The 26,282-nt window shown below is 36.8% G+C and overlaps 1 protein-coding gene across 5 annotated transcripts in view; it reads right to left on the bottom strand.

Annotated features, from left to right (window-relative positions):
* Window positions 1–26,282, bottom strand: part of LOC142339590 (membrane-associated protein Hem-like) — a 479,910-nt gene that overhangs the window by 25,997 nt on the left and 427,631 nt on the right. For all 5 annotated transcript variants that reach the window (XM_075389734.1, XM_075389735.1, XM_075389732.1 and 2 more), the window contains 7 exons: window positions 23,791–23,918; window positions 23,217–23,359; window positions 21,007–21,225; window positions 16,149–16,406; window positions 15,743–15,839; window positions 14,930–15,046; window positions 219–377 (listed from right to left, as the gene is read on the bottom strand). In XM_075389734.1, coding sequence (XP_075245849.1) covers window positions 219–377; window positions 14,930–15,046; window positions 15,743–15,839; window positions 16,149–16,406; window positions 21,007–21,225; window positions 23,217–23,359; window positions 23,791–23,918 — 1,121 coding nt within the window. The remainder of the gene's footprint in view (window positions 1–218; window positions 378–14,929; window positions 15,047–15,742; window positions 15,840–16,148; window positions 16,407–21,006; window positions 21,226–23,216; window positions 23,360–23,790; window positions 23,919–26,282) is intronic.

Consider the following 26,282-nt stretch of genomic DNA (forward strand, 5'->3'; position numbering starts at 1 on the left):
TGAATCAACAATAGTGCTCCTTTTATATTTCCGCGAAATAATTTTTTTAAACAAAACCTTTCCATGATTGATTATATTTTTTTGTCAAATTTGCAATTGACAAGTTCTCAAATTATTTCCAAAAATTGCAGAAAATTACACTTCTACAGTTTTTAAATTGATCACTTAGTAACTCCTTCTGTGCAAGCATCAGCTAGACTTAATTCTTTCAGTCTTACCTCCTTCTGACATTCGGAGGACGCAGCTAGAAGCATGAGTGAGGAATCGGACGAAACAGTTTCTGATGTACTCCTCTTCAGGTTGGGGCAACATCAGAAGAGTCATTGTTATGATGGAGTTGACAGCCTTCCCAATGCACAAGGCATTGCTGCCACTAGCTGAAACAATCAACCACTGTATTAGGGTACCTCTCTCAAAAGATATCATTAAGTAAGGCAAATAAGCTGGACAGACTTTGGAGCCGTTTCTATTTCCATATTTGAGGCAATAAACAGCCGAAAGATTGCAGGAAAACAATCGCTTTTGATTCCCATGACCCCGATTGTGAGTGAAAGAAAAGAAATTGAAACTAAATTGTTTTTGTTTAGCAGTTCAAAATTGAAACGGTTCCAAAATGTCAATACAAATAAGATCAACACCAATACATAAAAAGCGATATATTTTCTTTATGTATTCCGAGCATTTCTAGAGGTGTTAATTCAATCAAAATATTGATTGCGATTAATGACCAGTCAGAAAATTTAACCACCATTATTGTTTACTCTGTGTTTGCAATGAAATAAGAAGTTAGTGAAAATTGTATTCGGGATTGCATGTTTAAATTAAAGGGAACCAAACAGATACCTTCTTACACCTCAAACATTGAAAACTGAATAAGGGCTTTAAAAAAGACAGATAAATTACCATTCAAGAGTTGAGTTGACTCTAAAATGAGCAAGCTACTAATCCCGGACAAACACAGGCAAGCAACTTCACATATAGAAAAATGAAATACTTCGACAGCTACACAATTGGATCCTCATAGCCCCCGTCTCATTGACCAAATGAGGCCATTTTATGGGCAATGGGCATAATTTCAGGAAGTTATTCTAGTACGACCCTAACGTACAACTGATAAAGGCACAGCTAGCGGGGTAAAAATGAATATGAGGCTCAGTTGTTCATTATATATAAGAAGATAATTAAAATATAACCGACTATGTCGGGCGAATTGCTCTCAAACGAATGGCGAGCGGTTGGTTTCGTCACTTAATCTTGGTTTCGTCTAACGGTGGCTTAGGTAGGCTAGCTTTAGCAGAAGAGGGGGAGAGGCGAGCTGAGTACGCAGGAGGTTGTAAGCATGCGGCGCGAGGGGTCGAGCGTGCGGGGCTACGGGTGGAATGAGGTGGGAAGGTGGAGTGGGATAAAAAAACTCCTAGCCTAAAAACCGCCTATCACGCCATAAAATTATGGCTCTTAAACAGTTTCAGTGATTCTAATACTTAGAGACTAATCACCCATAAGGCCCTAAGAGAACTTATTGTCCTCCGGGCAATACCTGTTTAATGGTTTTCGAGAAAAGTCAAAAGTCAGACATAAAAACGATCACACGAGAATTCGGTATTATGAAACATTGCATAGAAAACAGCCAGTGCAGAAACCGGGTATTACTCGCAGAGTGATGCAAAATAATCACTAATCTTACCTTACCAATTCAGAAATATCAAAGAAACGAGAAATAACGAAACATAACTACTTTAAAAAAGCAGCGATAGCTTCGTAGATCTGCACTCCCAATAAGAAAGTAAAAAAAAGACAGACCAAAGTAATATATTTTCATTAGGGCTGAGATTTTAAGTTCTGACAAAGGATCTGAATAAATTATTGCTGCTTCTATTTGCGGTTTCTACCCGACATTTTTATCTACCAAAAATGAACTCCATAGGAAAAATCAGGCTTGAAAAAACCATACCTCAATTCTGAACAATGTATCTGTGTCCAAATATGAATTGAAAAATTTCAATATATTAAATCACAGTTCACATTATTACCCTTGTGACTAAACGGAACACATCCTCCGTTGACAACCCGATTCAAAATGCAGGTTAAACGAATTAGGGATGTAGAAGCTTGAAATCGTAACTGCTTGACATTTTTAACAACTGAAAGACACATCCTCTGTTCTGCCCACAAAGGGCTGAGACTAAGGCCGATTCATAACGTAGATTACACCAATTAGGGATGTTGAAGCTTGAAACTGTAACTACCTGACTTTTTTATCAAATGAAATTGTAATCATTGTGCTGAAGCTGAAGACATCCCAGGTTCTACCCACGAAGGAATCAAAATCACATCGACTCGGCGCAAATATAGAAAACAATTTAGTGTCAAGAATTATTGAACGGTAACTATATCACAATGCTGAACAATGTATCTGTGCCATGAATATTGAACTCAAAAGTTCAATAGATTAACTCACACTTCATATGATTACCCTTGTGATTAAACGGAAGACACATCTTCCGTTCTGCCCACGAGGGGTTCAAATTTCAACCAGACTAAGGCCGATTCATAACGCTGGTTACACCAATTAGGGATGTTGAAGCTTGAAACCGTAACTACCTGACTTTTTTATCAAATGAAATTGTAATCAATGTGCTGAAGCTTTAGACATCCCCCGTTCTACCCACGAAGGATTCAAAATTGCATCGACTCGGCGCAATAATAGAAAACAATTTAGTGTCAAGAATTATTGAACGGTAACGATACCACAATACTGAACAATGTATCTGTGCAATGAATATTGAACTCAAAACTTCAATAGATTAACTCACCGTTCATATTATTACCCTTGTGATTAAAGGGAAGACACATCCTCCGTTCTGCCCACGAGGGGTTCAAATTTCAACCAGACTAAGGCCGATTCATAACGTTGGTTACACCAATTAGGGATGTTGAAGCTTGACACTGTAACTACCTGACTTTTTTATCAAATGAAATTTTAATCATTGTGCTGAAGCTTTAGACATCCCCCGTTCTACCCACGAAGGATTCAAAATCACATCGACTCGGCGCAAATATAGAAAACAATTTAGTGTCAAGAATTATTGAACGGTAACGATACCACAATGCTGAACAATGTATCTGCGCAATGAATATTGAACTCAAAATTTCAATAGATTAACTCACAGTTCATATTACTACCCTTGTGATTAAACGGAAGACACAACCTCCGTTCTGCCCATGAGGGGTTCAAATTTCAACCAGACTAAGGCCGATTCATTACGTTGGTTACACCAATTAGGGATGTTGAGGCTTGAAACTGTAACTACTTGAACTTTTTATCAAATAAAAATTGTAATCATTGTGCTGAAATTTTAGACATCCCCCGTTCTACCAACGAAGGATTCAAAATCACATCGACTCGGCGCAAATATAGAAAACAATTTAGTGTCAAGAATTATTGAACGGTAACGATACCGCAATGCTGAACAATGTATCTGTGCCATGAATATTGAACTCAAAAGTTCAATAGATTAACTCACACTTCATATGATTACCCTTGTGACTAAACGGAAGACACATCTTCCGTTCTGCCCACGAGGGGTTCAAATTTCAACCAGACTAAGGCCGATTCATAACGTTGGTTACACCAATTAGGGATGTTGAAGCTTGAAACCGTAAATACCTGACTTTTTTATCAAATGAAATTGTAATCAATGTGCTGAAGCTTTAGACATCCCCCGTTCTACCCACGAAGGATTCAAAACCACATCGACTCGGCGCAAAAATAGAAAACAATTTAGTGTCAAGAATTATTGAACGGTAACGATACCACAATGCTGATCAATGTATCTGTGCAATGAATATTGAACTCAAAATTTCAATAGATTAACTCACCGTTCATATTATTACCCTTGTGATTAAACGGAAGACACATCCTCCGTTCTGCCCACGAGGGGTTCAAATTTCAACCAGACTAAGGCCGATTCATAACGTTGGTTACACCAATTAGGGATGTTGAAGCTTGACACTGTAACTACCTGACTTTTTTTATCAAATGAAATTTTAATCATTGTGCTGAAGCTTTAGACATCCCCCGTTCTACCCACGAAGGATTCAAAATCACATCAACTCGGCGCAAATATAGAAAACAATTTAGTGTCAAGAATTATTGAACGGTAACGATACCACAATGCTGAACAATGTATCTGCGCAATGAATATTGAACAAAATTTCAATAGATTAACTCACAGTTCATATTATTACCCTTGTGATTAAACAGAAGACACAACCTCCGTTCTGCCCACGAGGGGTTCAAATTTCAACCAGACTAAGGCCGATTCATAACGTTGGTTACACCAATTAGGGATGTTGAAGCTTGAAACTGTAACAACTTGACTTTTTTATCAAATGAAATTGTAATCATTGTGCTGAAGCTTTAGACATCCCCCGTTCTACCCACGAAGGATTCAAAATCACATCGACTCGGCGCAAATATAGAAAACAATTTAGAGTCAAGAATCATTGAACGGTAACTATACCGCAATGCTGAACAATGTATCTTCCATGAATATTGAACTCAAAAGTTCAATAGATTAACTCACAGTTCATATTATTACCCTTGTGATTAAACGGAAGACACATCCTCCTTTCTGCCCACGAGGGGTTCAAATTTCAACTAGACTAAGGCCAATTCATAAAGTAGGTTACACCAATTAGGGATGTTTAAGCTTGAAACTGTAACTACCAGACTTTTATCAAATGAAATTGTAATTATTGTGCTGAAGCTGAAGACATTCCCCGTTCTACCCACGAAGGATTGAAAATCACATCGACTCGGCGCAAAAATAGAAAACCAATTTAGTGTCAAGAATTATTGAACGGAAACTATACCACAATGCTGAACAATGTATCTGTGTCATGAATATTGAACTCAAAAGTTCAATAGATTAACTCACAGTTCATATTATTACCCTTGTGATTAAACGGAAGACACATCCTCCATTCTGCCAACAAAAGATTAGAAATCACATCGAATCGGAGCAAATATAGAAAACAATTTAGAGTCAAGAATCATTGAACGGTAACTATATCACAATGCTGAACAATGTATCTGTGCCATGAATATTGAACTCAACAGTTCAATAGATTAACTCACACTTCATATTATTACCCTTGTGATTAAACGGAAGACACATCCTCCATCCTGCCAACAAAAGATTAGAAATCACATCGAATCGGAGCAAATATAGAAAACAATTTAGAGTCAAGAATCATTGAACGGTAACTATACCACAATGCTGAACAATGTATCTGTGCCATGAATATTGAACTCAACAGTTCAATAGATTAACTCACACTTCATATTATTACCCTTGTGATTAAACGGAAGACGCATCTTCCGTTCTGCCCACGAAAGGTTCAAATTTCAACCAGACTAAGGCCGATTCATAACGTTGGTTACACCAATTAGGGATGTTGAAGCTTGAAACCGTAACTACCTGACTTTTTTATCAAATGAAATTGTAATCAATGTGCTGAAGCTTTAGACATCCCCCGTTCTACCCACGAAGGACTCAAAATCACATCGACTCGGCGCAAAATTAGAAAACAATTGTGTCAAGAATTATTGAACGGTAACGATACCACAATGCTGAACAATGTATCTGTGCAATGAATATTGAACTCAAAATTTCGATAGATTAACTCACCGTTCATATTATTACCTTTGTGATTAAACGGAAGACACATCCTCCGTTCTGCCCAAGAGGGGTTCAAATTTCAACCAGACTAAGGCCGATTCATAACGTTGGTTACACCAATTAGGGATGTTGAAGCTTGACACTGTAACTACCTGACTTTTTATCATATGAAATTGTAATATTCTGCCCACGAGTAACTACCACGAGTAACTACCTGACTTTTTATCATATGAAATTGTAATATTCTGCCCACGAGGGGTTCAAATTTCAACCAGACTAAGGCCGATTCATAACGTTGGTTACACCAACTCGGGATGTTGAAGCTTGAAACTGTAACTACCTGACTTTTTTATCAAATGAAATTTTAATCATTGTGCTGAAGCTGAAGACATTCCCCGTTCTACCCACGAAGGATTCAAAATCACATCGACTCGGCGCACAAATAGGAAACAATTTAGTGTCAAGAATTATTGAACGGAAACTATACCACAATGCTGAACAATGTATCTGTGCCATGAATATTGAACTCAAAAGTTCAATAGATTAACTCACAGTTCATATTATTACCCTTGTGATTAAACGGAAGACACATCCTCCATTCTGCCAACAAAAGATTCAAAATCACATCGACTCGGAGCAAATATAGAAAACAATTGAGAGTCAAGAATCATTGAATGGTAACTATACCACAATGCTGAACAATGTATTCTGTGCCATGAATATTGAACTCAAAAGTTCAATAGATTAACTCACAGTTCATATTTTTACCCTTGTGATTAAACGGAAGACACATCCTCCATTCTGCCAACAAAAGATTCAAAATCACATCGACTCGGAGCAAATATAGAAAACAATTGAGAGTCAAGAATCATTGAATGGTAACTATACCACAATGCTGAACAATGTATTCTGTGCCATGAATATTGAACTCAAAAGTTCAATAGATTAACTCACAGTTCATATTATTACCCTTGTGATTAAACGGAAGACACATCCTCCATTCTGCCAACAAAAGATTCAAAATCACATCGACTCGGAGCAAATATAGAAAACAATTGAGAGTCAAGAATCATTGAATGGTAACTATACCACAATGCTGAACAATGTATTCTGTGCCATGAATATTGAACTCAAAAGTTCAATAGATTAAACCACACTTCATATTATTACCCTTGTGATTAAAAGGAAGACACATCTTCCGTTCTGCCCACGAGGGGTTCAAATTTCAACCAGACTAAGGCCAATTCATAACGTTGGTTACACCAATTAGGGATGTTGAAGCTTGAAACTGTAACTACTTGAGTTTTTTATCAAATGAAATTGTAATCAATGTGCTGAAGCGTTAGACATCCCCCGTTCTACCCACGAAGGATTCAAAATCACATCGACTCGGCGAATATAGAAAACAATTTAGAGTCAAGAATCATTGAACGGTAACTATACCACAATGCTGAACAATGAATCTGCAATGAATATTGAACTCAAAAGTTCAATAGATTAACTCACAGTTCAAATTATTACCCTTGTGATTAAACGGAAGACACATCCTCCATTCTGCGCACAAAGGATTCAAAATCACATCGACTCGGAGCAAATATAGAAAACAATTTAGAGTCAACAATCATTGAACGGTAACTATACCACAATGGGAACAATGTATCTGTGCCATGAATATTGAACTCAAAAGTTCAATAGATTAAACCACACTTCATATTATTACCCTTGTGATTAAACGGAAGACACATCTTCCGTTCTGTCCACGAGGGGTTCAAATTTCAACCAGACTAAGGCCAATTCATAACGTTGGTTACACCAATTAGGGATGTTGAAGCTTGAAACTGTAACTACTTGACTTTTTTTATCAAATGAAATTGTAATCATTGTGCTGAAGCGTTAGACATCCCCCGTTCTACCCACGAAGGATTCAAAATCACATCGACTCGGCGCAAATATAGAAAACAATTTAGAGTCAAGAATCATTGAACGGTAACTATACCACAATGCTGAACAATGTATCTGCCATGAATATTGAACTCAAAAAGTTCAATAGATTAACTCACACTTCATATTATTACCCTTGTGATTAAACGGAAGACACATCTTCCGTTCTGCCCACGAGGGGTTCAAATTTCAACCAGACTAAGGCCAATTCATAACGTTGGTTACACCAATTAGGGATGTTGAAGCTTGAAACTGTAACTACTTGACTTTTTTATCAAATGAAATTGTAATCATTGTGCTGAAGCGTTAGACATCCCCCGTTCTACCCACGAAGGATTCAAAATCACATCGACTCGGCGAATATAGAAAACAATTTAGAGTCAAGAATCATTGAACGGTAACTATACCACAATGCTGAACAATGAATCTGCCATGAATATTGAACTCAAAAGTTCAATAGATTAACTCACAGTTCATATTATTACCCTTGTGATTAAACGGAAGACACATCCTCCGTTCTGCCCACGAGGGGTTCAAATTTCAACCAGACTAAGGCCAATTCATAACGTTGGTTACACCAATTAGGGATGTTGAAGCTTGAAACTGTAACTACTTGACTTTTTTATCAAATGAAATTGTAATCATTGTGCTGAAGCGTTAGACATCCCCCGTTCTACCCACGAAGGATTCAAAATCACATCGACTCGGCGAATATAGAAAACAATTTAGAGTCAAGAATCATTGAACGGTAACTATACCACAATGCTGAACAATGAATCTGCCATGAATATTGAACTCAAAAGTTCAATAGATTAACTCACAGTTCATATTATTACCCTTGTGATTAAACGGAAGACACATCCTCCGTTCTGCCCAGGAGGGTTCCAAATTTCAACCAGACTAAGGCCGATTCATAAAGTAGGTTACACCAATTAGGGATGTTTAAGCTTGAAACTGTAACTACCAGACTTTTTTATCAAATGAAATTGTAATCATTGTGCTGAAGCTGAAGACATTCTCCGTTCTACCCACGAAGGATTCAAAATCACATCGACTCGGCGCAAAATTAGAAAACAATTTAGTGTCAAGAATTATTGAACGGAAACTATACCACAATACTGAACAATGTATCTGTGCCATGAATATTGAACTCAAAAGTTCAAAAGATTAACTCACAGTTCATATTATTACCCTTGTGATTAAACGGACGACATCCTTCATTCTGACCACAAAGGATTCAAAATCACATCGACTCGGAGCAAATATAGAAAACAATTTAGAGTCAAGAATCTTTGAACGGTAACTATACCACAATGCTGAACAATGTATCTGTGCCATGAATATTGAACTCAAAAGTTCAATAGATTAACTCACAGTTCATATTATCACCCTTGTGATTAAACGGAGGACATATCCTTCATTCTGCCCACAAAGGATTCAAAATCACATCGACTCGGAGCAAATATAGAAAACAATTTAGAGTCAAGAATCATTGAACGGTAACTATACCACAATGCTGAACAATGTATCTGTGCCATGAATATTGAACTCAATGTTCAATAGATTAACTCACAGTTCATATTATTACCCTTGTGATTAAACGGAAGACACATCCTCCGTTCTGCCAACGAGGGTTCCAAATTTCAACCAGACTAAGGCCGATTCATAACGTTGGTTACACCAATTAGGGATGTTGAAGATTGAAACTGTAACTACCTGACTTTATTATCAAATGAAATCGTAATCATTGTGCTGAAGCTGAAGACATCCCCCGTTCTACCCACGAAGGATTTAAAATCACATCGACACGGCGCAAATATAGAAAACAATTTAGTGTCAAGAATTATTGAACGGTAACTATACCACAATGCTGAACAATGTATCTGTGCCATGAATATTGAACTCAAAAGTTCAATAGATTAACTCACAGTTGATATTATTACCCTTGTGATTAAACGGAAGACACATCCTCCATTCTGCCCACAAAGGATTCAAAATTACATCAACTCGGAGCAAATATAGAAAACAATTTAGAGTCAAGAATCATTGAACGGTAACTATACCACAATGCTGAACAATGTATCTGTGCCATGAAAATTGAACTCAAAAGTTCAATAGATTAACTCACACTTCATATTATTACCCTTGTGATTAAACGGAAGACACATCCTCCGTTCTGCCCAGGAGGGTTCCAAATTTCAACCAGACTAAGGCCGATTCATAACGTTGGTTACACCAATTAGGGATGTTGAAGCTTGAAACTGTAACTACCTGACTTTTTTATCAAATGAAATTGTAATCATTGTGCTGAAGCTGAAGACATCCCCCGTTCTAGCCACGACGGATTCAAAATCACATCGACTCGGCGCAAATATAGAAAACAATTTAGAGTCAAGAATCATTGAACGGTAACTATACCACAATGCTGAACAATGTATCTGTGCCATGAATATTGAACTCAAAAGTTCAGTAGATTAACTCACAGTTCATATTATTACCCTTGTGATTAAACGGAAGACACATCCTCCATTCTGCCCACAAAGGATTCAAAATCACATCGACTCGGAGCAAATATAGAAAACAATTTAGAGTCAAGAATCATTGAACGGTAACTATACCGCAATGCTGAACAATGTATCTGTGCCATTAATATTGAACTCAAAAATTCAATAGATTAACTCACAGTTCTTATTATTACCCTTGTGATTAAACGGAAGACACATCCTCCGTTCTGCCCACGAGGGTTTCAAATTTCAACAAGACTAAGGCCGATTCATAACGTTGGTTACACCAATTAGGGATGTTGAAGATTGAAACTGTAACTACCTGACTTTATTATCAAATGAAATCGTAATCATTGTGCTGAAGCTGAAGACATCCCCCGTTCTACCCACGAAGGATTTAAAATCACATCGACACGGCGCGAATATAGAAAACAATTTAGTGTCAAGAATTATTGAACGGTAACTATACCACAATGCTGAACAATGTATCTGTGCCATGAATATTGAACTCAAAAGTTCAATAGATTAACTCACAGTTGATATTATTACCCTTGTGATTAAACGGAAGACACATCCTCCATTCTGCCCACAAAGGATTCAAAATTACATCAACTCGGAGCAAATATAGAAAACAATTTAGAGTCAAGAATCATTGAACGGTAACTATACCACAATGCTGAACAATGTATCTGTGCCATGAAAATTGAACTCAAAAGTTCAATAGATTAACTCACACTTCATATTATTACCCTTGTGATTAAACGGAAGACACATCCTCCGTTCTGCCCAGGAGGGTTCCAAATTTCAACCAGACTAAGGCCGATTCATAACGTTGGTTACACCAATTAGGGATGTTGAAGCTTGAAACTGTAACTACCTGACTTTTTTATCAAATGAAATTGTAATCATTGTGCTGAAGCTGAAGACATCCCCCGTTCTAGCCACGACGGATTCAAAATCACATCGACTCGGCGCAAATATAGAAAACAATTTAGAGTCAAGAATCATTGAACGGTAACTATACCACAATGCTGAACAATGTATCTGTGCCATGAATATTGAACTCAAAAGTTCAGTAGATTAACTCACAGTTCATATTATTACCCTTGTGATTAAACGGAAGACACATCCTCCATTCTGCCCACAAAGGATTCAAAATCACATCGACTCGGAGCAAATATAGAAAACAATTTAGAGTCAAGAATCATTGAACGGTAACTATACCGCAATGCTGAACAATGTATCTGTGCCATTAATATTGAACTCAAAAATTCAATAGATTAACTCACAGTTCTTATTATTACCCTTGTGATTAAACGGAAGACACATCCTCCGTTCTGCCCACGAGGGTTTCAAATTTCAACAAGACTAAGGCCGATTCATAACGTTGGTTACACCAATTAGGGAAGTTGAAGCTTGAAACTGCAACTACCTGACTTTTTTATCAGATGAAATTGTAATCATTGTGCTGAAGCTGAAGACATCCCCCGTTCTACCCACGAGGGATTCAAAATCACATCGACTCTGCGCAAATATAGAAAACAATTTAGTGTCAAGAATTATTGAACGCTAACTATACCACAATGCTGAACAATGTATCTGTGCCATGAATATTGAACTCAAAAGTTCAATAGATTAACTCACAGTTCATATTATTACCCTTGTGATTAAACGGAAGACAAATCCTCGGTTCTGCCCACGAGGGGTTCAAATTTCAACCAGACTAAGGCCGATTCATAACGTTGTTCACACCAATTAGGGATGTTGAAGCTTGAAACCGTAACTACCTGACTTTTTTATCAAAGGAAATTGTAATCATTGTGCTGATGCTTTACACATCCCCCGTTCTACCCACGAAGGATTCAAAATCACATCGACTCGGCGCAAATATAAAAAACAATTAAGTGTCAAGAATCATTGAACGGTAACTATACCACGATGCTGAACAATGTATCTGTGCCATGAATATTGAACTCAAAAGTTCAATAGATTAACTCATCGTTCAAATTATTACCCTTGTGATTAAACGAAAGACACATCCTCCGTTCTGCCCACGAGGGGTTCAAATTTCAACCAGACTAAGGCCGATTCATAACGTTGGTTACACCAATTAGGGATGTTGAAGCTTGAAACTAACTACCTGACTTTTTTATCAAATGAAATTGTAATCATTGTGCTGAAGCTTTAGACATCACCCGTTCTACCCACGAAGAATTCAAAATCACATCGACTCGGCGCAAATATAGAAAACAATTTAGAGTCAAGAATCATTGAACGGTAACTATACCACAATGCTGAACAATGTATCTGTGCCATGAATATTGAACTCAAAAGTTCAATAGATTAACTCACAGTTCATATTATTACCCTTGTGATTAAACGGAAGACACATCCTCCGTTCTGCCCACGAGGGTTTTAAATTTCAACCAGATTAAGGCCGATTCATAACGTTGGTTACACCAATTAGGGATGTTGAAGCTTCAAACTGTAACTACCTGACTTTTTATCATATGAAATTGTAATCATTGTGCTGAAGCTTTAGACATCCCCCGTTCTACCCACGAAGGATTAAAATCACATCAACTCGGCGCAAATATAGAAAACAATTTAGTGTCAGGAATTATTGAACGGTAACGATACCACAATGCTGAACCATGTATCTGTGCAATGAAAATTGAACTCAAAATTTCAATAGATTAACTCACTGTTCATATTATTACCCTTGTGATTAAACGAAAGACACATCCTCCGTTCTGCCCACGAGGGGTTCAAATTTCAACCAGACTAAGGCCGATTCATAACGTTGGTTACACCAATTCGGGATGTTGAAGCTTGAAACTAACTACCTGACTTTTTTATCAAATGAAATTGTAGTCATTGTGCTGAAGCTTTAGACATCCCCCGTTCTACCCACGAAGAATTCAAAATCACATCGACTCGGCGCAAATATAGAAAACAATTTAGAGTCAAGAATCATTGAACGGTAACTATACCACAATGCTGAACAATGTATCTGTGCCATGAATATTGAACTCAAAAGTTCAATAGATTAACTCACAGTTCATATTATTACCCTTGTGATTAAACGGAAGACACATCCTCCGTTCTGCCCACGAGGGTTTCAAATTTCAACCAGACTAAGGCCGATTCATAACGTTGGTTACACCAACTCGGGATGTTGAAGCTTGAAACTGTAACTACCTGACTTTTTATCAAATGAAGTTTTAATCATTTTGCTGAAGCTTTAGACATCCCCCGTTCTACCCACGAAGGATTCAAAATCACATCGACTCGGCGCAAATATAGAAAACAATTTAGAGTCAAGAATCATTGAACGGTAACTATACAACAATGCTGAACAATGTATCTGTGCCATGAATATTGAACTCAAAAGTTCAATAGATTAACGCACAGTTCATATTATTACCCTTGTGATTAAACGGAGGACACATCCTCCATTCTACCCACAAAGGATTCAAAATCACATCGACTCAGAGCAAATATAGAAAACAATTTAGAGTCAAGAATCATTGAACGGTAACTATACCACAATGCTGAACAATGTATCTGTGCCATGAACATTGAACTCAAAAGTTCCATAGATTAACTCACAGTTCATATTATTACCCTTGTGATTAAACGGAAGACATCCTCCATTCTGCCAACAAAAGATTCAAAATCACATCGATTCGGAGCAAATATAGAAAACAATTTAGAGTCAAGAATCATTGAACGGTAACTATACCACAATGCTGAACAATGGATCTGCCATGAATATTGAACTCAAAAGTTCAATAGATTAACTCACAGTTCATATTATTACCCTTGTGATTAAACGGAAGACACATCTTCCGTTCTGCCCACGAGGGGTTCAAATTTCAACCAGACTAAGGCCGATTCATAAAGTAGGTTACACCAATTAGGGATGTTGAAGCTTGAAACCGTAACTACCTGACTTTTTTATCAAATGAAATTGTAATCATTGTGCTAAAGCTTTAGACATCCTTCGTTCTACCCACGAAGCATTCAAAATCACGTCGAATCGGCGCAAATATAGAAAACAATTTAGTGTCAAGAATTATTGAACGGTAACTATACCACAATGCTGAACAATGTATCTGTGCCATGAATATTGAACTGAAAAGCTCAATAGATTAACTCACAGTTCATATTATTACCCTTGTGATTACACGGAAGACACATCCACCGTTCTGCCCACGAAGGGTTCAAATTTCAACAAGACACGATACAATTTAAATTGAAGGTGCGAATAAGCCTAAATTGGTAACAACCGTCCATTTTTGCAGGCCTGTGTCATTTGGCACGATAGTTATACATCGTTATAATTATGCATTCGATGCAAAATGTAATCAATCACAAGATGTAGTTCACAAAACTCAAGAGTTGAAAAAAAAGTCTGTAAACGTGATGAAATTTGTTTGAGCATTGAACTTTTACTCGACTCGACTGCTGGTTTTTATAATTAATATATACAAATGCTAGCGCTTAAAGTCCGACAAAAAGCTCTGGAAAGACGGGTAGGTGTGGTGGTAGGTAGTTGAAAACGTTTTTTCCTATCAGTTTTGGAGCTCTGTAAACCATTAACAGAATTGCAGCTCGGCTCAATGCCCTTCCTGGGTGTTGCCAGTTTATCCCGTCTTTAAGAACGAAAAGTCAAGTTGTTCGACAGAAAATGTAACGTAAGGAAAATTGCATTAAGCAGATGACGAGCACTAAAATACTTGCCACAAAGATAATACTTGGTTTCAAGACGCTTGACAATGCTGAGTGAGAACTAACTTTCGTAGTGTCTGTTGTAGGGCAGGTTGTGCAGGTCCACAATATCAGGGAGGGACAGTCCGAAGAGAGTGATGAAACAGTTCACTAATTGATCATTCTCCTGTTTTGTGGAAGTACCTACAACGCACTCTCGCTGTAACAAGTTCCCCTTCAAACACCTTTCTTAAATTTCAGTTTTTACAGAAATTAAGCAAACGAATAGCATTAAAATACTTTGCCACAAAGTCGATACTTCGTTTCAAGACGTGATTTGTTTTTCTGCATCTATTTCTCTCATGTGATGATTCGGTCTTTTTAGATCTATTGTATTTTCCTGCTCAGTTGGCCAGAATTTTTATATTTATAATTTTCATCAATTGAAATTGTAATCCATAGGCAACATCACGCCTGAAAACCCATACCATAATTCTGTAATGTATCTGTGCCAAGAATATTGAACTCAAAAGTTCAATAGATTAACTCACAGTTCATATTATTACCCATGTGATTAAACGGAAGACACATCCTCCATTCTGCCCACGAAGGGTTCGGGACTCAACCCGATTCAAAATGTAGGTTAAAATAATTAGGGCTGTAGAGGCTTGAAATAGTACCTGCCCGAAATTTTTTGTCAATTGAAATTAAAATCCAATTTTTTTATGAGACCCGATGCTTCAACTTTTTCAGCAACTTTTAACAACTTTTCAGCTATACAAGCAGCAAGTTCCTCCTCTACCACTATCCAACTCAAGAGGAAAATTGCCGAACCATTGAACGACATTCCTCAAAGTAAATACAGAACACACATCATACTACAGATAATGTTTGACTTACGTAGCGCTTCGAAGTTCTTAATTTTGAGGAGCTGTTGCAAAATGGGGTCGTAGTACTTCACTTTGAAACCAGCAGTCGCTGCTAAGTCATTCGCATCCTAAACAAACAAACACGTCACTCCACAAGAAACTGTTTGCTCAACAAACTTGAAGAATATTTGCAACATTGACACGCCAATCAAGCATTACTAAACGCATCAAAAGTTTCCGACACGACTTTCCGAAAAACTTTTCTTGGTAAATCTAACCGACATAATTGATAACTTCAGCCTGTTAAATCTTTGATAGACAGCTTCAGTGTGCCCAGGAAGTAAAGCTAAACGACAGAGACACATCGTCAATTTAAAGATCTGGCACTATACTGATATCAACTAATTAATTCCCAGGGCGGAAGAAAGATCTCTCACCGGTCTCTGGTCTGGCTTCTCCAATCCAGACACACAAGACATCAAAAAGGGAACTCGTCGCTTCAGCACATCATTGAGAGCGGTGGACAAGAGGTCCCTCAGAGCCAGGAATGCACCCATCATAGTCAGCAATTGGTTGACGTGCATGCGCACATCCTTCCCAATCAGATTGTCACCCAGTTTGACTGCATCTCCTGGCTTTGCCTCAATCAACTGGTAGATCTGGTTCAATTTCGAGGCATAGTCTGTTGCCGTTTTCTGGAACACACGCACTTTTATTAATTTTCGGTCAGCTGCCGTTATCTAGGAACCTACTAGAGCTTACCGCTATATTAGTTTGGCATAATTAGTTATAATTCATCCGCGACGAATGGCAGTGCAACTGTTCGGCCGTTCCCGAGACCAAAATTTACTCGCAGGGGGGTTGTAAAATATGGTGTGGAAATTTTGTGATTAATCGGTTGCACCAGAAGCCATCGATAAAGTTTAAACTTCAATTAGAGTGAGATATCCGGTTGACCCAAAGATCTCCCAGCAAAATTAATTTTGACCCCCATAAAGAAAGCAAAATTAATGGTTATTCCCAAAATCATCCCCGAAACCATGTTATCCTGAGGCTCATCAATATAATTTTTAAAAAAACGTAAAATGAAAAACACGCCTCCCCAAGACTTGGTGATTGATGGCTAGTCCATGCTGGTCAGTACGCTTAAACGTGACTCTTACAAACCGTTCAACTGCCAGTCCGTTCCGCAATTAATTGAACTGCCAGTCACAAGTTGGTCGGCGAAAACAATATAAGTCTCATAAACATTATTAGAGAAAAGTATGAATATAAAATTTTTCACAAATTGGCATCAGAACTTTCTGGCATATTTTACATAAAAACTTTTACTTACAAACAGTCAGCCGCAAGCTGTTAATTTGCCTCAGCATTAGCGAAATAAATCAAAAGGCTACAAATTAGCTTAAAACTATTTCGAGCAACCTAAATATTATTACCATATTCCAGAGAAACTTTTGGCTATATTACTTAACAACTAGAAAATTGCTTCAAAACGTTGTACGTCAACAACAAATTTTGAATTTTTCACAAGACAATTCCTCGCGCTTTCTTTATTAGCGGTTTTAACACAAAAAGCATTCTATTCGCTCCATTGTTCAAATTTGGACAGCGGTAAAAACACTAAAAATTTTAGATCGTGCGGCATTATTATTTCAAATTCACTCCAAGGCTATACAACACAAGTTGTAGAAGTCAACGCCAAAAAACAGTAGCCGACATAGCACTCTACCAACAATTTTGACCAACTGCTATTTATCAGCTACCATCAAGTAAAACATATCTGGCAGGGTGTGATAGCTTCATAGACCTGTGCTCTAAAAATACAAAACATTCGAGGCACAAAAAGAACAGAAAAGAACAGAAAAACATACCCGGCAGATTGTCGGAAAATAGCCGCCGTTGATTCCAATAAGCATGATTGGGATTGAAAGAATAGATATTAGAAAAAGATTTTTGTACAAAAACATTTTTTAAGTCCGATTTATTTTGATGGCATTTCGTAGTTGAACATACTTCTGTTTCTTAGAGAGAGAGACTACAGTGGCTACTATCAATACCAATAAGCATTAGAGAGAGGCAACTAATACTTATAGGAACGACGTTCAAATAGCGGGCATCTAAAATTGGGCTTTATGAGTTTATCCCGTCTCTATTTCTGACTTTGATTTTTTTATACTTACTCTGTTCATTTTGAATTGCTTTACTGAGCAACTGATGTTCAAAATCACTTTTAGCAGAATGAGAGAAGAGAGAAACTAGCCTAGAGAAGTCAAAGATTTTACGCAAAATGTTGAAAAAGAGGCAAAATGAGGTAAAGCGAAACATTTTTTTGTTCGACGAAGTAAAAAACATAGCAGGACAAGTCCTGACGTACAATTCAAAGAATTTTCATTGGACTAGGAATGGATTGCAAAAAACCATTTAGAAAAAAATCCAATCCAAAAAATTGAAAAAACGGTAAAAATCAAAGTGAAATTGCCGCATGTGAACAAAAAACCACTACCGATAAAGCGAATTTTTGTTCAAACACCGTATTCTCACTTTACTTTAAAATTAGAGCGAAAAATCATGAAAATGTGTGAACAGATATTAAAAAAAGACAGCGCCCCAATACAATTCAAATTCATTAAATCGTAAAAAATAGGAGCGCTATAATAGCCGGCTGAGAAGATGAGGGCGGCTATTAAAAAATTTAAATTGATTTTTGTACAAAAATATTTTTGAAGTGCCAACTAGTTTGATGTCATTCCGTAGCTACACATACTCCTGTTTCTTAAAGAGGGCATACATGGGCTAATATCAATACTAAACAAAAATAGCCACCGTTGACCCGCTTGACGCACATTGGGCTTGACATTTTTCTAAGCGTCAAAGTTTTCTTATTTGGTGTGTAAATTCTGCATATTCGGTTAGATTCTAAAATTACACTTAATTCAGTTTCTAAACTGCAGACTATTAAGCATAATACTAACGTCAGCTCGCAATCTCTTTAATGAACTTTGATAACCTAATGTACTATGACCCAATGAGCGGGCATCATCCCGTTCTTTTGATTTTGCGTTTTTTAAATCGATAGTATTCACTACATTACGTAATTCAATGCCTGAAAGAACTTAAAATCCATTCAGTTGAAACAGTGAGTGCCGTAAGTCAGAAGTTAAGAGTGAAAATCATGACTTATGCAAAACGAAAAACGTGATCAGAAGCTAAAGCAAATAAAAAAAGGAGAGCGCCTAAATAAAAACCCTTGAGGCCGACGGTGGCTATTAATAAGCATTACAGATGGCAACTACAACTTATTAAAAAAATTCATGAAGCGGGAATCTAAAATTGGGCTCTATGGTTTTATCCCGTTTCTATTCTTGATTTCGTTTCTATGACTCCATTCATTTAAGTTAGCTTTGCTCAGCAGCTCGTTTCAAAGCGCTTGGAGCCGAATGAGCAAAGAATAAATCTAGCCTAGAGAAGTAAAAAAAAAGATCGCACGCAAACTGTTGAACAAGCAGCTATGACTTACGGTAAATTAAAACAGAATTTTATTCAACGTGCTTAAAACATAGCATGACAAATCCTGAAAAATTCAAAGAATTTTTGTTGACAAAACGAAAACAGTAGAGTTTGCATTGACTTGGAAATAACTTTGAAAACCACTTGCTAAAAAATGACGATAAAAACCTTGAAAAAAGAAAACTAATTGCCGCATGTGAACCAAAATTAGCTCTCAAATACCGAAAATTTAATCAAATAGTTTATTCACTCCACTATATAATTGTAGTCAAAAAATTTTACGCCACAAAATCACTGGCTTTTTCGCTCAACTTTCTGTTTTGGCGAGATGAAAATCACCACTTCAATTTGACATCAAAAAACGGGAAAAGGATCTTAAAAAACATTGCTTCAATTCTATTCAAATTCTTTGAATCGTAAAAAATAAGGCCACGATAACATCCGGCTGAAAACGAGGGCGGCTATTGATAAAAAGAATGAGATCTAGAAAATATTGAACAAAATTTTTATTACATAGTGTTGCGATGCATGTAATTAAATTAGACTTATTCTCACCGGCTCTCCTCAAATAACCTTCAATTAGCGCACAATATCCTCAATCAATCTCAACTCCCCAAATATAAATAATAAAAATCAAATAAAGAAAGAAGAATATTTATTTTGACATAAGGTCGTCAAGTATGACCAAAAAATTATTCACGCGAATGAGCAAACACCTCGTTTCAGTAAGTGGGGAAATGACGTCACGAACGCATATGGAAAATTCATGAATGAACAAAAAGCTCATTTGAGGTATCGTCATAATCTTGACAATGAAATAAAAAGTCTAACAGATAGTATTTAGGTTTTCGACCAAACATTAACACAGCATTTTCTCTGCTAATAATTTATTCGAGAAGACCAAATACTACATCATATATGTTCCTTGAAATAAGTTTAAAAATCTCAAACCTTCGACCCAGCAAATATCTTATCTAATAGCTTATCTAAGAAAAACTTCCAGCGTGAAATTGAGAACGAAGGAAAGGATTTCCATTGCAAAGAGACCTTCAGTCCGAGGCTACTTCTCTTTTAATCATATTAAGTACGACTTGAAAAGCCATATGAACCAACATCTGACGAATTGCTCTCGAACGACTCGGGAGAGGTTGACTTGGTATGCGCTAATGCTATGGGAGCTTATCTTTACTAAGCATAAAGAATGGTGGTGGGGTCAAAAGGGCGAGGGATCGCGTGTATCTAAATTACCTAAATTTTCTCCTTCCACTGCGAGTTTACATCTACTTCGTGGGCGCGGTGTAATGACTGAATCGCATACTTATAGACTAGTACAGTTCTAAGACAAAACGAAAACGAAATTTGGTCAGAGGAAAAATCGGTAGTCAGAAAAATTGTATTGAAAAAAGACCAGCAAGACTAATATAATTGCTACAAACTTCCTTTGAGAGCAGTTAAACACCATTTTGGACATCGTATTTGCTCTAATTTCTCTTCAGTACTAGTCGGATTGCTTGACAGTTATACTAACTTACTACACGAAGCCACATTATTTCCATTTCCGTTGCTTTTTATGTGCATCTGATCAATGGAATTACAAGTTGATCAAACAAAATAATTTTACCATAACAAATGCCACTTGCATAAACTCCGATTTGAACAGATAGTTCGGAGGTAATAAATCTCCATATAATTGTGCATAATTTCTTCATCGGGTATTTCGGCATATTGGGTATTTCGGCAATAAGGCTATATCAATGTAAAACCATCTAAAACGATTAAATTCACCTTCAGTTCCTGGTACTGGGCGAGAATCTTCTGAGAGATGACTTCGTTGATGTATCTCACGCCGTATGGACCAATCATCTCAGCCAGACAGCGGAGCTCTGTGATGTCTGAGAACTCTTCAACTGGGAAGGGGACTTCCACAGGCTGGTTCCTGTTAGTGGGAGCAGGAGCAGGCACAGGGAGGGAAATGAAACACTTGAAGTGGTCCGAATACACTGCCTAGAGAGATACAAACTTAGGAGAACCTAAAGAGATACATACAGCCTTAACTTAGAAATCGCTTTGATGTTGAAAGATTTTGCAAATGTGCGTTGAAAATCTACGCGAATTGATAGTTCTAACCTCAAAAATTAAACATAACCAACTAACGTCGGGCAAATTGCTCTCAAACGACCGGCGAGCGGTTGGCTTCGTCAAGAGCTAGCCACGGTTTAGTGACCTCAGGGCACTACATCTTTATCACGTTTCTGAAGACGAAAGCCAAATGGGTCAGACGAAAAATCTGCCCAGCGAAAAATTGCAGACAAGACAAACAGAGCTAATAAATTTGCTACAAATTGCTTTTGAGAGCAATTAACAATGGTTTCCTAAAAAGAGCCTGTTAGATCAGTTATGATAAAAAACATTTCAACTATGACTCATTGATAATGAGGATCAGAGAGGATGACATTACGCAAAGAAGATGCTGATATTAAGCAAGACATTAATATTCTAAGAACCAATTCATTGTCTCAAGAGACTATCCGGTATCCCTGTTTCAAGCCAGAAATAGTTTCACAGGCTCATAAGATCCATACACTTGGAACATACAAAGTTTCCAAAAATTTGAAAAGTTTAAATTTTATCCAATAATTACTAAAACTGGAGTCATAAAAAATGTTGATCACCATCCCATTAACTCTAGAAACTATGCAGCAGCTTATCAAACCTTGGAGGAGGTTCGAGGGCCTCTGCTGCCGGAAAATAATCAAAAATATAAAAAATTGCAAATATTTTAAAAAATTGCTTATTTTCGTGATATTAAAATCTTGAAGAACATTCCATTACATCTATAAACTATGCAATAGTAAATTATTAAGCCCTAGAGGAAGTTCCATGGCCCTTGAGGACAAAGAAACCTAAGAAATGGCAAAAAAAATTAAAAAAACTTAAAATAGCAAGTTTTATAGAAAAAATTGCTATAATTTGTAATATTAAAAAGATGAAATTTAATCCATGACGAACACAAATTTTCCAGTAACTTATTCTCAAACCCTGACGGAGGCTTTCTGACTTGTGAGGTTCACAAAATCTGAATAATGAGTATAAATGACAAATAATTGGAAAAAAATGGCTAAAAATATTAAAAATATGCTAAAATTCCAGATGTTAAAATCTTGCAAGACATTCCATTTAATCTAAAAATTATTCAGTAACCTAATTTCAAACCCTAGAGGAAGTTCCTTGGCTCTTGAGACTGAAAAAAACTAAAGAACTACAAAAAATTTCAAAAAACTTGAAAATAAGCAAGTTTTATAAAAACAATTGCTAAAATTTGTGATATTAAAAAGTTCTAAAACTATTCCATGCCTATTAAAAATTTGTCAGTAACTTATTATCAACCCCCTGAGGATTTTTTCTGTCCCCTGGGTCTGGAAAGGCCTGAATAAGGAAAAAAACCAAAAAATTTGAAAAATTGCACGTTTTGTCAAAAATTGCTAAAATTCGTGACGTTGAAACCATTCCCTTACCACTAGAAACAATGCAGTAATCTATTATCAAACCCTAGAGGAGGTTCTTTTGTGGGGGGTGCACCGGGGCAGATTGGGGGGGGGCACTGGGGTGGGGGCAACAGCGCGGTGGGGGTGGGGGTCAACAGTGGGGGTGTCTTCAACCTCTAAGAACCGTCCTTGACATCATAAGTATAAGTATAAGTCTCCAAAACAGTTTGAGCTGAAACAGAGCTGAAAGGCTCTAAGAGCACTTAATGCCCGCTGGGCGCTACCTGTTTATCCCGTTTTTGAGGACGAAAAGTCAGACGAAAAATCGCATTAAAAAAAGACCGACAGGACTAATATAATTGCTACAAACTTCGTTTGAGAGCAATTAACAACACGTTTGTACTATCAACAATATACAAATACAACTTTAACAGGACGGTTCCAACCGACTTGTTCACCAAGTGCCACGATGGTAATCAATGTGGTGCTGAGATGATGAGTCATGCCTACCTGTGACTGGCTGATGCTGCTCATGAATCCTTGTATGTACTGTTTGGTGTAGTACTGGGTTATGGTGATCTGGCCGTCTGCGTCCAGTGGGAGAGAGTGCTGCATCAACACAGTATTGAACAGGCGCGTCATGTCCAGACTCACTGCAATACATCACCATGTTTACAAAAATGAGTGCAGGTAGCTGCAAAAAATAATTTAGCATATCTACAGTACTATTAATGAGCCGATCTACAATTGTTTAACTTGAAATTTGAACAACGCTCGATAACTGTTAGATTCAACTACCAGATGCACTTCACTGGCAGAAACATGCTTTACTTAAAATACTATCTTGAGAGCAACGGGATATGTTCTTTAACGTAGCAATAATATTTCAAAAATCTGGCAATTTGAAAATCTGGCAATTTGAAAATCTGGCAATTTGAAAATCTGGCAAATTGAAAATCTGGCAATTTGAAAATCTGGCAATTTGAAAATCTGGCAATTTGAAAATCTGGCAATTTGAAAATCTGGCAATTTGAAAATTAAATTTGGTAATTTGACAAATTTTGCAGAAGAGCACATCACTGACCATAGCTTTCTAGGCCCTGCATGACAGACATGGTGGCTTTCAGTTTGGCCAGCATGTCACTTGGCTTCACCCTCTTCTCTGGCTCTGTAACCATCTCCCTAATCTGGTCCATGAACGTTGCCTCCAGTCTACATAAACCAAACACATTAGTTATTAAGCAAAATTGTAACTTGATCAATGAATTAGGCAACATAATTGAAACACTGTCACAGAAAATTACAAAATATTAAAGTTCCACGTCAAATTTCCAATTATCAGTCACTATTGGATTGAGTAAAAAAATAATTAAAAAATACTTTTTGATTTAACTGATATGTTGCATTTAAAGCGAGAAAATATTCGGGACAACTGATCGAACGAGCCATAGCATATAGATAGCAACAAAGAGAGCTAAATAGATGGAAATGCGACGCAAACTATAGTTCTTACCTCGATCAAATTAAAAACAAAATGAAAAAAATTAATTGGTTGTTTAATTTCGGTCTAAAAATTATAATTAACAGCCTTCATAAATCAGAGTCCTTAACTAATCTGAGTAACCAACCATAAATGACTTTAATATTGGTATTAGAGGGATATTCAGAGAGAAGAACGTATCATAATAAAATTATTCTTACAACTCCGCGAGAGCCCCGCCGCTAGCTCATTAAACAAATGACTTCATTCATATAGAAAAAAAACAGTTAAAGAGCAGAATAAAAATTTTGAACGAAAGGTGAACTTCCAATCAGACAAAAAACAACGGGCGAATGGCGGTCAAACGACCGACAAGCGGTTGGCTTCGGTAGCTTACGGATGCTAGTATTGGGGCGAGCAATATAGCTACGTAATTATGGAAGAATTGCTTGCTCTCGATAGACCAGTATCAGCTCGCATCTATTGCAGCCTGCTTCACTCTGGGAATGGGGATAACTAAATTCACTGAGAGGGCTCCAAATGACGTCATTAGAGGTTTTTATATACCACTATAACCACTAATAAAAATTAAAGTGAAAAATTACACTAGCAACATAGCCAGCAGATTGCCGGAAAATAGCCGCGATAGACGCTTGGGGCCTTCCATGAATTGAAACAACTAAAGAGATTAGATAGACAGACCGACCACTAGTCCTTTAATAATAGACCAGTAGTCTTTTTGGGTTAGCTTTGGTCAGTCATTTTTATGAGACACATAAGCTCTAAAAGGAGAAAGCCCTAATAGGGCTTTTCAAAATTAGGATCTTTTCCGTTTGTGCCCCCTCAGCTTAGTCGGCGCATATTATTTGCACCCCTCAGATGCACGCGCAATATTTTTTACATAATGACTATGTAATGGCACGTGCTCTGTGACTGGGGGGCGCACAAACGGAGAAGATCCCAAAATTAATATTCGAAATCAAAAACTCAAGACCCTAATAAATCAAGAATTGGGGCAAATATGTTTGGCACTACTTAGATGCACACTATGGACCTTTAATAAGTAAATGTTCATAAAATTTAAAGCTCCATAAGTGAGTTAAAAGTCAATTTTTTGAGTGAGGTAAGTCATTGAAAAAGTCAATTCCAAGAAGTCAGGGTAAGACGAAACAAAAATCTGTTAGACGAAGTAAAAAACATAGCAGGACAAGTCCTGAAATACAATCCAAGTAATTGAATGAAAGACAGACCTAATGAACTTGACCAGCAGATCAATTGATCAATCCCAGCCAACAAGACAAAATCTCAAAAGTTGAGAAACTAAAAGAATCAAACAAATTAACCAAAAAACGATCATTGCTAAAACCCTTGAAGCTTTTAACTCAAAGGCCATATATGACTCATTTCAAAATAATCATTAACTCACGCAAAAACCTTGACAGAGATGAATCTGCCAATAAAAGTAGATAAACTGGACAAATATGACAAATGCATCAAGAAACTGAGAAGAGCAAATTTGAAGAAAATTTCCAAAAATTGGGCTATAAAAAGGTCGAAATATTTTTTTGACTCTGGAGTTCTGGTTTGTAAACCGTCTACAACATTTAAAAAGTTTCGTTGGCCAGTAAAGATAGTTAAACTCAGAGAATGACAAAAAAATCGAAAAATTTGAAAACAATCAAAAATTTTAAATTGCGAGCTTTATTTAAAAAATTCCCTACAATTGCAAAATTAAAAAATTGGAAACTATTTTATTGCCCCAAGAAATTATGTAGTAACATACTAGCAAACCCTATAGAAGGTTCCCTGGCCACCGAATAAAAATTTCAAAAATTTAAAGAAAAAAATTGCAACTTTATCAAAAAATTGGTAAAAGATATTAAAATGTTGAATAACATTGAATACCATGGCCAAAAATATTTTCAGTAAACTGTTAGCAAACCCTAGATGAGGCTTCTTGCCCCCTGGGGCTGGACAACTTGAATAATGACAATAAATGTCAGAAAAATTGAAAAAAAAAACAAGTTTGATTTTAAAAAATTGGTAAAATTCATGAAGTTAAAATGATTAAAACCACTTCATTACAACTAGAAACT

Source organism: Convolutriloba macropyga, chromosome 5 (genome assembly GCF_964194025.1).
Source record: "Convolutriloba macropyga chromosome 5, txConMacr16.3, whole genome shotgun sequence".
In the NCBI taxonomy this organism is placed as follows: Eukaryota; Metazoa; Xenacoelomorpha; order Acoela; family Convolutidae; genus Convolutriloba; species Convolutriloba macropyga.